The sequence below is a fragment of the Octopus bimaculoides genome, chromosome 9 (assembly GCF_001194135.2).
Source record: "Octopus bimaculoides isolate UCB-OBI-ISO-001 chromosome 9, ASM119413v2, whole genome shotgun sequence".
NCBI lineage: Eukaryota > Metazoa > Mollusca > Cephalopoda > Octopoda > Octopodidae > Octopus > Octopus bimaculoides.
Window position 1 is genome coordinate 69,945,335 of NC_068989.1, and position 14,915 is coordinate 69,960,249.

Genomic DNA, 14,915 nt, shown 5'->3' on the forward strand with positions numbered 1-14,915 from the left:
ATATATATATATATATATATATATATACTTACATACACACACATGCAATGAACTTGTTTTATAAGAATGTATTTCTCTAATTCATACAGTATTAGTCTTATTTCTGAAAAGTCTATTTATAACTTCATTAATGCAGCTAACCATGACAATTATAAAGGGGTTGCTGATCGAGGAATTTTATCTCTGACTTATTATCATCTTGAGAATATAATACAGTTCAGTGAAGGCTGTTTATTTTTGGCATAATGTGAAATACATAGCTATTAATTTTTCTTATCATTATTCTCATCTTATTTTCATCTTGGTCTTATATTCTTTTTGGTTTCTCTTAGAAACATTATCAAAAGCAGTAAAGAGGAAACAAATGCTTGATGATGACTACAATGAGGACAACAGTTCTCATCTTTGTCTTCCACAATCTCGAAGATGGCAATTATTAGAAACTGTGGATCACATTGTCAACTTGCAAAAAAATGCAGTCTTGTATTCTGCAAGAATCCTAAGAAAGATTCTTAAGATTTGAGGAAGCTTGTTGTCACCAAACCTCAAGCTAGCATCCCTACTAACTAATATATCGTGTGATAATTTTACTGATAATTATAATTGAATAGTTTGAAAATTCTATTAAATGCTGATGTGACTATTGTCACTTTAATATTTGCTTTATTTTTGTTATATTTGTCCTTTTCTTATCTTTGATGGTTAATAATTTAATATTTCATGTACATCTGATGATTAACAACCTGGACCTAATGATACTGTTGAATGACTCAATTCTCTATGCTACTGGCTCAATAACTTTATATTTTGTATTTCTGGAATGTTACTTCGTACATTAAAAAGAAAATTATTTTTATATTTAGCATTGGAATCTAAAAAATAGAAAAAGGAAGATCATTTATTAAGGTCAAACAGGAAGAGAAAATGTTAGTCTACAACAATATTACTTGTAACTTTCACGATCATGGTGAATTTAAAATATAATGGTATTAGAACCATGATGTTGATGGTTTAGGTAGAAAAACAGAGACTTGTTGGTACCATTTATAGATTACACACACACACACACACACACATATATATATAGTTTGCATCTATATTTAGTTAGACTGGATTGTTGATGGTTAAAAGTTTTTTTTTTGGGGGGGGGTCAAAGGCACTGTATAGCATTGTTGTTTATATAACTTTTGAATTTGTTTTTGGATTATTTATGGCTCAATGAGTAAGGGTATTGAAAGCTAGGTGTCTCGGTCATGGACACAACATGCCAGAACTTCAGTTCATTGTCTGATAACCTATCAACTCTTAAATATCATAATTTTGTCCTGTCTATTAATATACATGTCATACAAAGTAGTCTGCTGCTATAAGACAAGCAGTTTGCTGCTGTAGAACAAAGTAGTTTACTGCTATCATACAGCTTACTGCTCTAATATAAAGTAGTTTACTGCTATCATACAGCTTACTGCTCTAATATAAAGCAGTTTACTGAAGATCATTTTAGTACTTGCATTCAAAGTATTCAAATAAAGTGAATAAAATGAGGTTGATTGATGTAATAGATAAACTAATTGTTATACCATAGAAATATTACTTTAATCTGTATGTAGTCTGTTATAAGAAAAACTTAATACATAATAGCATTTGGTATTTTTATGTGTGATATTTGAGGATATACTCAATTTGATTTTCTTTGAAGAAATATTAAGACTTTACTTGTATGTAATTGAAATAGTATTAATGGTTCTTTCTTACCCATAGAATTAATACTGGCTTTGCCATTCTTTACAACTCTTATACTGTGTCCAAATTGCTGGTATGCTACTGCTGTCTTTCTTAACACAACTTTGTAAACTGCTGTATTGAGAATTGAAATGAAAAGCTACACTCAAATACTTCAATCTCTTTAACCTTTTGATTATGACAAAATTTTTATGCAGGTTGCTTAATGCCTGAAAGTGTTAAGATTTGAAACCATTTCCTCTATTAAATTTCTCGATTCAATGTAATAATTTTAGCATGCTGATTATATGCCATTCTTAAAAGAAGACCAATTTGAAGAATTTTGTTTCCTTGGCTTGGCTTTGATTGGCATATTTCTACTTAGTTGAATATTCTGTTGAAGAATCTGAATTAAACTTATTTTATTAACAAAATTTTGGAACATACGAATGTTGCATTTCATCATTTTTATCTATTAGCAATTTATATATATATATATATTTTTTTCCTCTCTAATTTTGTATATTTTCCTGTGGAATAATAGTATTCAGCTGAGTTACATATGTAACCATTTGATTGCTGATTCTTCATTGTTAATTCAAAAAGACAAAAAGAATATTTTGGGAATGTTTGGTACATGCATATCTGTGTGTGTATATGAATGTGCATGCATGTGCTTACATGCTGGTTATCTTCATATCTTTTACTCTCAATATTTTCTTTCTGCAAATCCAGCTTATTTCTTTGTAACATTGGGAGATTTGAATTTTAATGAAACATTTTTCACTATCAACCCTTTTATTATTAACAAAATGCTGTTGCAATATATAGTCTTTGTTTCAATTAATTGTGGAAATTATAAAAAGTGTAGTGAAATAACTTTGCCACTTTTAAGCTGGTGTATGGAATATAAATTAGCATGAAATTTTGGTGGAAGGCTTTAGATTAGTTTAAAATGAAAGTATGTATTGTAGAATTATGGGCAGCTTCAGGTGCATTGGTGTCAAAATGTTAAAGAAACTATTTTATTATACATACATAAAGTCAATATTTAATCATACATGTCTTCACACTTATAAATTCTCAGCCACTTTCAGATATACCATTATTCTTAATCTGTCTTATAAATAGGCTTTTAATTTCCAATCCCTATTAAAATTGAATTTCTGGATGACTGCATCAAAAGTTACTTTTCCTGACTCATAGAAATAATTATTTATTGAAAAAGTTGGATTGCCTTCAAGCATAAAGTCCTAAGGGCTGGAGAGGAAATAGGTGGGTTTTGTGTGTTTGTGTGTATGTAACTGTTGACATTTGTTTTGGATATAATTAGAGTAGATTTTGAAATCAGTATTAGATTCTAACTCAGCTTGGAATTTAATTAGGAATTTGATTTTAGAATCCATGTGGGAAATTCACATAACCGTATTGAAACTTTAATTGGAATGGTACTTTTACTTTCAAACTGCTTTACCATAATAATTAAATGAGTTTGTCAATAATTTTATGATTCTCAAAGATACAGGTATATAAAACACACACATATTTATTGTGCAACATATATATATATATATATACGAGGTCTGATCAGTAAGTATCTGGACTTTTGCCATAGTAACGAAGCTAAAGCACACAGTGAAGCCACTTGGTACAGATTGACCTTGGACTCTGTTGTGCATGCGCAGTAAGTTTTAACATTCTAGCTCATTTCTGCTGTTTACAGCAGTGCTTGGAAGGAAGTGTAGTATGTGATCGTTGCATTGACCATGACAGAGAAAGTTGTCATGGCGATACCTACTCAGAGGCCTGCACAAAGTTGCAGAAAGTGTACGGAGAGGAGTGTATGAGCCGCACGCAAGTGTACAAGTGATTCAGACATTTCCAAGATGGCGAAAAAATATTGATACTGACAAACGTTCTGGGAGACCTGCAACCAGCAGAACTGAGAAAAACATTGCAGATATGCATGCAGCTGTGAGGGAAATCATCAAATCACCATCTGTGAGTTATCAGAGGAAGTGCAGATTAGTTACGGTTCAGTTCAGTCCATTATCACTGAAGATTTGGGTGTGAGACATGTGTTTGCCAAGTTCGTGCCAAAACTGCTTTCAGCTGACCAAAAAGACACTCGGGTTTCAGTTGCACAAGATCTCCTTGGTTGTGTTGAGAACAATGCCAGAACAGACTGGGAACCTGAAAAGTGCTTCAGCTGGTCAGCGCCTGTCAAACCATCCAACCCATGCCAGCATGGAAAATGGACTTTAAATGATGATGATGTAGAAAAAAACTTTTGAAATATCTTCATACTTCTTTTCTTAGATTCTTTGTAGATATTTTACACACCATAATTCTAAATTAGATACACTATCAGGCATTTATTTCTATGATACCAAAAAACAGTTATTTTATTTAATGAATTTGCTATACGTCTTCAGATTTCCTCTATTATCGAAAACATTAATTCAGCTTCAAACCCATTTTTATTGGATATTCTACCTGTCCAAGTTATCATAATATTTTATATTAAGTTGTATTTCATTAAAGCAAAAAAAAAAAAAAAGAATGAATAAACAAAATAAATAATTTAGTTTTCAATTACAAATTAAATTTTGCTGTTCGGAAGTACAGTATCTGAGTATATGGAAAGTTAACTGTTATGCAGTGTTTAGCTATAAAATGTAATAGAAGAATTTTGGAAGTTATTTTGAACTTTTCTAATAATAGCTAAAAGCTTTGTACTTCTAGTTACAGTATATTCAGCTACACCTTTCCTATCTTGATCTTAGATTTAACATGCAACTGAAGAAACTTTCTATCTATTTTGGCATATTACAAATTCTTTTAGAAAGCATCTTATTGTAAGATGTAATTATAATAAATATGGTGTTAATTACATGACTGCAGTCAGTGCACCAATATTCCAAGACAGATCAAACGAGGACACTGCAAAGCCTCTAATTAATGGTTGATGAGTTTACAATGAGATTGTAATATATTCTAATTAAGACCAAGTATTATCACTTGACCATCTGTAACAACATTGTTTTCTTGAACACATTGTGGAAACAAAAGAAAAGCTACAGACCAATGAGACGGTATTTTAAGCCATGTTTGTACATCCCCTGAGCAACACAACAGAATTATCTTCAACTTTTTGGTTTGATCTTCATACTTATTTTCATAAAAAAACTTTTCTTCTTTTCTTCTTATATTTTTTCTCGCATATATCGCATTCTCAATCTATCATTCTATCATATTTCTTTTTATTATATCCACCTTCTTTATTCTTAACTGTTCATCTTCTTTGATGCCCTATGCTCCATCATTTGTAGGTGGACTTTACAGCTCAGGTAGGAGCACATTCTCTCTTAGTTCACTTTCTTTTGGTGTCAACTTTGCATTAGCACAGCTATTTAAATCTTTTCTTGTTTATTATTCTTAATGGCAGTTTGATTATGCATGTTTCCTTGTAGAACGAAGCATTACTCCAACATACCTTAGACTTATAATATAACTTATGAAACATTTGTTTTTTTTTTTTTAATCAACTGTCTATTTTTCAATTAATAGAAGCTAAATATATAGTATATTTTCAAGTTTTCTTTAGCAATTCTATAAATCTATCACTCCTACATTTCAAGGTATTTTTAAAGTCAAGTGTTTGTTTATATGGCTGCACCTCATGACAACTGATTCCAACCACTCTCACAGTCATTGTGTTGTGCCACTTCCTCAGCACAAGCACACCTTTGTTTTTGCCTGTCTCACAGTTAAAGTACTTGTTTTAGAAATAAAGGTACCTAGTTGTAAAAAACCAATGTTCAAATGTATTATATTTTCCCTATATCTACCCTATATTGTCCTATATTATGATACTAAAGTGATTAGTTTAAAATGACGAGAAAAGCTTAGGGCAAAATGTAAGTTATTTTTGAATTTACTTAGACAATTAAGCTTTCTCTTCAAGAGTTGCTTGTCAATGGATCTAACAACTTCATTTTTGTAAAAACAGAAATTGAAGATTATTGATGGGATTTGTCTTTGAAAAAGTTCCTTTATCTTTTTTGGTGCCATATTTCTGCTAAATTAATTTTGAAAATAATGAATTTACTGAAATAACTTTGTCATTGTTAAGTTGGTGCTTGGAATGTTTATAAACAGGAAATTTTGAGGGTAAGTTTTAATTTAGATCACTTTACAACAGGAAGTTTTGTGGAACTAGGGGGCAGTCTCAAATGAGTTGTTATCAAAAGGGTTTATGATAGTTGTTGACCATTTCCTACATATTTTGATACTTTCCATTCTCACTAGTCAGGCAGTGAAAGAAAAATTGGTATTTCCCAATTTTGCTTTCACTAGAAACAAAATTCACCATTTGATTAAGAATTTCCTAGTTACCTTCTCATCAAATGCTGAATTTATTGTTCCTCTTCTTCATTTTGTATTAATATCTTTGATCCTGTGTAGATTAAATATTGGTCCTTTTCAACCTTATATACCCATGCTCTTTCTCTACCTTCATCCTATGTTGTTTGTTTCTTTTTTTTTTCTGTTTTGTTTCATTCTCTGAACAAGGAATTGTGCCCATAGGCCTCACTGGTTCTCTTATACCAGTGAGATTAATGTGGTTCCTCTTGAATGAGCACTGAGAGAAACACATTCTCAGGGCCACAAAAGGAAGAAAAAATTATCTGTGAAAGAATTGTAGAAGGATGATGTTTAAGCAGAGGAAGGACATAGGGAGGGAGAATACAATATGAGGAAGACAAGAGGAGAAAGGAATCAGTTTGGAGTGCCTGAGTAAGTGTAGCAGATGATTTGTCAGCTTGAGGAACAGCAGCCACTGTAGTAGTGGTACAAAATAAAGAGAAAAGACACAACACATCTGTGGACCAGAGATTAGAATATATTGGTGAGCAGCTTTATCAATCAGTTAGATGGCCTCTTTTGTAAGGCCATGTCTATGTAGCAACAGGGTTGTTGTTAGACGTGGGAGCAGTATTCTATTGTGGATCTCACTCGAACTTTTTACAGGGCTAGTAGTTGTGGATGAGTGAAGTATTTATGGCTTTGAAGAGGAAAAACAAAGCAATCTTTGTTATATTAAGGCTATGTGTTTGCCAGGCGAGATCCTTAATAACAGCAACACCTTGCATTTGTTGCCATTTTGAAAGGTCTAGTTTGTGATGCTCATGATTAGGTTGGATGTGGTATTTCAAGATTGTTTTCTTAAGATATATATATATACAGGTCGTCGTCAACTTATGACCACAATTGGTCAGCCTGTAGGCCTATACATAGCTTTGTTTTATATTTTTACATTCTTAAGGAACATTCTCGGGTAAAAGTCACACACAGCATTCTATTATTATACTATTATGCTGGCATTAGTAAAAGATTTCGGAGTTTTAAGCAGTCGTCTTATAAGCAAATACGAGGTTGTCTCCATGTCTCCGTGACAGGATATTCATCCAACACTTGGGATAACCACAGTGGTGATCGATAACCAAACCTAGGGGAAGTATTTGTTAGCTGACATCATCCATAGATGGGTTAATTTCTAAGACATTAAACCCATTAGATTTCAATTGGACTATTTATTATTGCTGCCAGGAGCTGGCATGCCAAACAGTTGTAAAGTCGATCAGCCATGAGTCGGATAGGTCATAAGTTGACATCCTGTATAGTGATTGTTGTTGGAGGAGCTCTGTGAGATGATGTTTGTCAAAGTCCTTATTTCTGGAATCAGCAAAGGTTTGGCATGAAGTGTCATCCACTAGTCCTCAACCTTTTTTTTTTTTTCTTAGGGACCCCTTTGATTCCTGTTTTACTCTACTGGACCTCTGCAGCCATTTGATGCATATAAAAAAAATCCTACTGTATTTTTTTATAATTAAATATCATAAGGAATTGTATAAAAAAGAAAAATTAAAATATTTTGCAAATTGTAGAAGTATAAGAAATTCTAACATAAATTCTAACAGCAAAAGAACTTATATGAAGCCTGAAGGGTCATATGGGTCCCAGTTGAAAACCACTAGACCCTGTGTTGATGATGTTGGGATGCAGAAGACCGGGGAGATTGAAGGGTGTTACATCTGAATAGGAGTGGTTGTGATGGGAAGAGTGTGGGAGACAGAACTGAACCCTGAAGCACTCCAGAATTAATTGCATGTAGGCTCCTTCAACACAAATTGCAATGGTGCAATCTGACAATGGCATTGTTCCAGTTTCATTTTACCATTCTGCTTCTATTAGTAGATATTTTTCTGATAATTTTTAAATTTTAACTGTTAAACTAAAAATATTTCTTGCCTCTTTAAAAAGAATTCTCCACTTTATCTGTATGGATGTCTGTTCCTGTTTAAGAATTTTTGATTTGGTCTGGAGGAAGGAGTTGCACCATGGCCATTGGAGAGTACCATTGACCAATAAGATGGACATGGTTGAGGTTCTTTTTTTAATTGTTATAAGTTAACAGCCACAAAAGACAAGAGCAGTGAGGGAAGTGACATTATAGGGGAATGAAGGATTGAGCTAAAATTTATTGCTTAAAGATATTGAGACTAATTGATAGGGATTATGGTTTCTTCAATATCTCAAAATGAGCCTTCTGTATAGATATTTATCACAGAGAAGCTGCAAATTGACTAAGATGAAAACAAAAGAAAAAAAAAAAACTACCTGTTTGATAAACATGCTGTGTTCTTCTTATTCCACACTTAAAATTTCTGAACTTGGCATTAAAATTCCTCTGAAGAAGTCTCTTTACATTCACTTTTGTTACATATCACCATCATTCTGAGTGTGATATTTGACTCTATAGGCTTTACATGTATGCGTGTGTGTTTAAGTGTGTTTGTGTGTACATATATATTTTTTCTTTTACTTGTTTCAATCATTTGACTGTGGCCATGCTGAAGCACTGCCTTTAGTCAAACAAATTGACCCCACGACTTATTCTTTGTAAGCCTAGCACTTATTCTGTCGGTCTTTTTTGCCAAGCCACTAAGTTATGAGGATGGAAACTCACCAACAACGGTTGTCAAGCAATGATGGGGGGGACAAACACAGGCACACATGCACATACACACACATGCACACACACACACACACACACACACACACACACACACGACAGGCTTCTGTCAGTTTTTGTCTACCAATCTCTTCACAATGCTTTGGTCGGCCCGAGGCTATAGTAGATGACACTTGCCCAAGGTGCCATGCAGTGGGACTGAAACTGGAATCATGTGGTTGGGAAGGAAGCTTCTTACCACACAGCCACTCCTGTGCCTATGTATATATTTATATATGCATGTGTGTCTGTATATATGCATCCACACACACACACATCAATATTCACTTTTGCTCTTCAAGGTGTTTTATAAAACAAGAATTGAAGTGTGTCTTGAATGGTTTCATTACACACATACACCTGCAAACAAACAGACAAGGAATTAAAATGCTAAGATTGTATAATTGTCAAAATATTATCATCGGTTTTTCTTTTTCTTCCTCTTATTCTACTTTTGCAATATTTAGTAGTCTTCGTATGGAACAAATATTTTAAATATTTTTCGCTCTGCTTCAATATAACATGACAGTTGTGTCATGATCTTATACTTGATGCATTCTTAGGTTCTTTCTGGATGTTTTATCTTCGCTGTAGCACTGCATGTTTCCAAACTTCATTGACTTTTCCAATTTAATTTTACTTTTAAGCTGAAGAATTCTATTTTTTTATTTTTTTAAAAATGTAATTTTTCATATATTAATTTTTTTCTCATTAAAATCGTTTCTTTTTTCTTAACTCTTTGTGGAATCATTTACTAAAATAATTAATTTTTCCTGCTCTACCACCACCATCACACTCAAGCAGATTCCATTATTCATATCCATACTATGTTATTGTTTCTCTAGGGAAAACTAAATTTCTCTATAGTGTGTTACATATAGCCAAAAAGTTCACTTCCCAACCACATGTGTGGCATCTTGAGCAAGTGTCTCCAACTATAAACCCATTTGCATGTTCTGAGTTCAAATTCCTTGCAACCTTTCAAAATCAATAAAATAAGCACCAGTTGAGGACTGGGGTCAATGTAATTGACTATCCCCGTCCCCTAAAATTTAAGGCTTTGTACCTATATTAGAAAGGATTATTATTATTATTATCATTATTATTAAGGTGGTGAGGTAGCAGAATCATTAGCACGCCAGGCAAAATTCTTAGAGGTATTTTGTCTGCCACTATATTCTGAGTTCAAGTTTTACTGGGGTTGACTTTGCCTTTCATCCTATCAGGGTCAATAAATTAAGTACCAGTGAAACACTGAGCTTGATATAATCAACTGTTCATCTTCCCCAAAATTTCAGGCCTTGTGCCTATACTAGAAAGAATTATGATTATTATTATTATTATTATTATTAAAGTTACACAGCTCACAATGTATGTCAAGTAATGGAACTGGCAATATTTGTTCTGACTCTTAACATTGTGACTTCAACTCCAACTGGAGCCAACTTTGCTTGTTACCCCTTCAGATTCAGTAAAATGAAAAAAACAGTCAAATACTGGTGTCAAAGGTTTTTAAGTAAGTCTCTCCTCTCAAAACTGTTGACCTTGTGCCTAAATCAGAAACATTTGTCTTTAGTTACACTGAAGCTATATACACTTCATCTTGAAACTCATAGTTTTGCTTCCCCTTTTTCAAGTCTCATTTCTAGAATATATCTTAATCATTTCTAATGCCGGGACATTTCTCTAAATCCTACTCATAGAACATTCTGGCTGTGTACAGTGTCTTTTGTTTTAGATATTTTTTTGACTCAACTGATAGGCAATATTTTGGTACGATCTCCTTTGGTAATGTTTGTACTAGCAACTTTAATTAGTTCTGTACTATCAATTTTTATTTATAATGTACTAGCAACTTTTATTAATTCTGTACTAGCAATTAATGCTATTCTAGCAATTTCAGTTAATAATCTGCTAGCAATTTTAATTAATACCATACTATTAATTAATGCTGTACAAGCAATTTTGATAAAATGCTCTACTGGCAATTAATGCTGTACTAGCAGTTTTAATTATTATTGTGCATGCAAATAATATTAACATACTACCAATTTACATGCTGTACTGGTAACTTTAATATTATACTAGCAATTTTATTAATGGTGTAAACTATAAACAAAACTGCAGTTATTATACAGAATCAGATCTTATCTTGTACCATTTGTTTTGATTGCTCCACCTGCACTGATTGACTACTTAAATAAGTCGTCAAACTGTTTCAGTTGCGTTTTCACTTAACACTTTACACTTCTTCAAGAATCCTCCGATGTCACCATTTTATCTTGAATTTCACTATTTCAACACACGCAACACGTTTTTAGCATATTTTCATTGAAATATAAATGTTTTGTTTCAGTTAATTTTGAATATGATAAAGGCTTTGATTAAACTGAAGTTTGGAACATAAATGAACTTAAAATTTCAATGGAAGCTTTTCATTTAGATCATTTTAACCTCTTTGTTACCGTATTTCTTTTGAAAAACACTGCCTTTGTTTGAATTTATTTTGAAAATAATGAAGAATTTAATAAAATATCTTTGTTGTTACTGAGTTAGTGTTTAGAACATAAATTAACATGATATTTTGATCAAAGGTTTTAATTTAGATCAGTTAAAAATAGTGAATTTGTACTGTAGAACTGGGGTTAGTTTTAGGCAGGTTAATATCAAATGGGTTAACCCTTTAGCATTTAAACTGGCCATAAAATTTTACCTGTTTTATGTTCAAAGTGGCCAGATCTCTCTACTCAAACCTACCTTACAAGGTCATTCAAAAACTAAACAATTAGACCATCGAAATGTCAAAACTATAAGATAATGCATAATCAGTTCAAAACAAGGTAAATAAATAAGCATTAAATTTGACAGGGTAACCTGAATGCTAAAGGGTTTTTAAAAATGTATGATTGTGAAGTATAATGATTTTTAATATATTTTAAATATTTATCGTTTTTTTTCTTGTCTAGGGTGCTTCATTAGGTAATGTGGTAACATCAGTCCCGACTCTGGTAAATACTAAATCAGTTGAAGAGTTGTTTTCCTATCCTTTTCATGATTTAATGGTTTGGGCTGTTCTGATGAAGCGACAGAAAATGGCTTTATTCATGTGGCAACATGGTGAGGAAGCTATGGCTAAGGTAAGTGCTTACTGTGATCGTTATCTGCTAATTAACCACCATATTACCAATCATCTTAGTCTTGTATCAGTTAATCTGTGCCGGAGGACATTTGCCCAAGAGGAAGCATAATGGAACTAAAACTGAAATCCCTGTAGTTGCAAAGCAAATTTCTTACATGCATTTAATTCCTCCTTTGAAATAGAATAGCAGTATTTCTTGTTGCTTCTCTAGGACATAACCAATAATCAGTTATGACCAAACGTACATATTGAGACATTACATCATGGTATCCTTTACAGCAGTCCTTTCAAATTGTAATTATTATTGAGCCATACCTTTACATAATGCATATATATATATACACACACACACACACACATACATACATACTTACTTGGAAATGGATGCATGACGTTCAATCATATATAATAATGTGTTCAGCCCTGTGTGGCCAATAAAGAAAAAATATATATATACAAATATGTACATACATATATATGTATATATATATGCATATATGGGTACAGGACATCACAAAACGTAAACTATGAAGTACGAAAACAACAAGAAATACACATATGTATACTAGCTGGTGTACCTGGTAATTCCCAGGGGTAAAGATGTTCTTTTGAAGCGCCTTATTACTTTGATATGAGAAAGCAATTTCATTATAACTGCCACAAAAGGTGTATATTCCGTCACAAAAAAGTACAAAAAACTGTCAGCTGGAGGAGGAAGAGATTGTTGGAGGTTGGCAAGAAAGATTGTCGGAGGTTGATGAGAAAGGTTGTCAGAGGTTAGCAAAGACATCTGGGAAATGTATAACTGCTGTCATTCACAGAAGAACTACTGTTTTACCATGAGAAATGCGCTGTTGAAGTATTAAGTGAAATTTGGCAATCGAATCCACACTATGCCTGCATGAAGCCACTACAAATACATTGTGGAATAAAAAATTTATCTACTCATAGAAAAAGTGTAATTGTAAAATTGCAGAATTATCGGAGTAATGGACATTCAAAAAAGTATGTATGTTTAAAAATGTATGAATGAAGTCTTTAATGTTTAAGATTCAAATTAAGGAAGTACAATAATAATGTTTAGCAGTTCAAAACTGTGAGTAGTGAAATGCAGAATTAGGTCGGTTGGTCATGAGAATCAAATATTGATCGCTTCGCTAAAAACTGCAGGCGGTATGGGTTATTTCTCTTGAGTTGTTTAACTAAAATATTAGTAATATGTAATAGATAGAAGGATCCATTGGAGAGGCCCTATTATCGATTTTTTTTCAATAATCTAAGTATGTCATGAGGTTTCCAGACATTAGTTCTACTCACGTGTCAAATAATGTGATATTTATAAATATAAGTATAAAAATTAGAAATAGGACACAAAAAAATCAATATTCAAAGTAATTGAACATGAACAATGAAATGGGTTACTTCCCTTGAGTGTTTAAAAAAATATTATGCAGGTGCTATGGGCTGTTTCTCTTGGGTGCTTTAAAAAAAAATTAGTTATATGAGGTAGATATAAAGGTCCCTTCCAGGGGCCGTATTATCGATTTTTTTTCAACAATCTAAGTATTTCATGAGTTTTCCAGACATGAGTTCCATTCACATGTCAAGTTTCATCAAAATCAATAAAACGATGTAAGAGGAGTCAGCTAATAACGCCACCAACAAATACACACCGATTTTCCACATATGTAGTAGATATATATACACACATACAAACATACTTTTATTAAAGCTGAAAATCTGAAGTTTCCATCACAACTGTCCACCGAATGGGAATGTGAAACTCTGAGTAACAGTCTTGTGATAATTTTGCAGCTTTAGTAAAAGCATGTTAACTTACCTTTGGTATTCAAGTACTACTTTTTCCACCTTGTTTTGCACTTATATGCTCACTTGTGTGTATATATATCTATATACAAGGTGCAATGGGTAAATTGTTGCCATTTTATATTTCTAATTTCATACATGCACATTGTTTGTTTTTGATTTTGTTGACTACACAGTATAGTAGGGTCAGTTGGGCACCATCTGTCAGAAAAACAGCACCATGACGCAATTCACTCTGCCAGAAATTTGGAAACAGCATGTTTGTGGCATTCACTCCAGAAGCTCCAATACGAACATTTCGAAGTATTTGGGTGTCAATTTGAGGACAGTGCAGAGGATTTGGAAAGAGTTGGATGAGTCTAATGGTGATTACAAAGGTATGGCATCTCAGAAAACTCACTCTGCTCATTCTGATAAGAAAAGAACTCCTGAATTTCTTGGTAAGATCCAGGCCCTGATTGACAACGATCCTTCCAAATCAATCAGGTCCATCACCAGGGACATGGGAGTGTCTGAGTTTCTTATCAGGCAGGTAGTGTATGAAGACATTCAGGATTCCTCATACAAGATGAGAAAGGACCAATTTTTATCCCAAGCCATCAAGGACAAGAAGAAAGATCGTGCTATGAAGCTTTTGAACAAATTCAAGGATACCCTCCAACCGAAGATGCTTTGGTTTTTTCAGATGAGAAAAATTTCTGCCAGGATCAGATGGTGAACACACAGTACAACCGTTGGCTCGTTGTGTCCTCAAAAGATGTACTGAGAGTGATAAAAATCAAACATCCAATCAACATCATGGGGTTTGGAGTGATCACTAGTGATGGTAACATTATGCCTCCATAAGTTACGGGGACGTAAACACGCCAGCATCGGTTGTCAAGCAATGTTGGGAGGACAAACACAGACACACGAACATACACACATACATATATATATATATATATATATACATATATACGACGGGCTTCTTTCAGTTTGCATCTACCAAATCCTCTCACAAGGCTTTGGTCAGCCCGAGACTATAGTAGAAGACACTTGCCCAAGGTGCCACACAGTGAGACTGAACCCGGAACCATGTGGTTGGTAAGCGAGCTACTTACGACACAGCCACTCACATATATATATATATATATATATATATATATA

At 33.1% G+C, this 14,915-nt stretch overlaps 1 protein-coding gene across 5 annotated transcripts in view; it reads left to right on the forward strand.

Annotated features, from left to right (window-relative positions):
• Positions 1–14,915, forward strand: part of LOC106881649 (transient receptor potential cation channel subfamily M member 3) — a 662,626-nt gene that overhangs the window by 566,923 nt on the left and 80,788 nt on the right. For 4 of the 5 annotated variants that reach the window (XM_052970748.1, XM_052970745.1, XM_052970747.1 and 1 more), the window contains 2 exons: positions 5,055–5,072; positions 11,767–11,937. In XM_052970748.1, coding sequence (XP_052826708.1) covers positions 5,055–5,072; positions 11,767–11,937 — 189 coding nt within the window. The remainder of the gene's footprint in view (positions 1–5,054; positions 5,073–11,766; positions 11,938–14,915) is intronic. The other variant, XM_052970746.1, reaches the window with a different exon arrangement.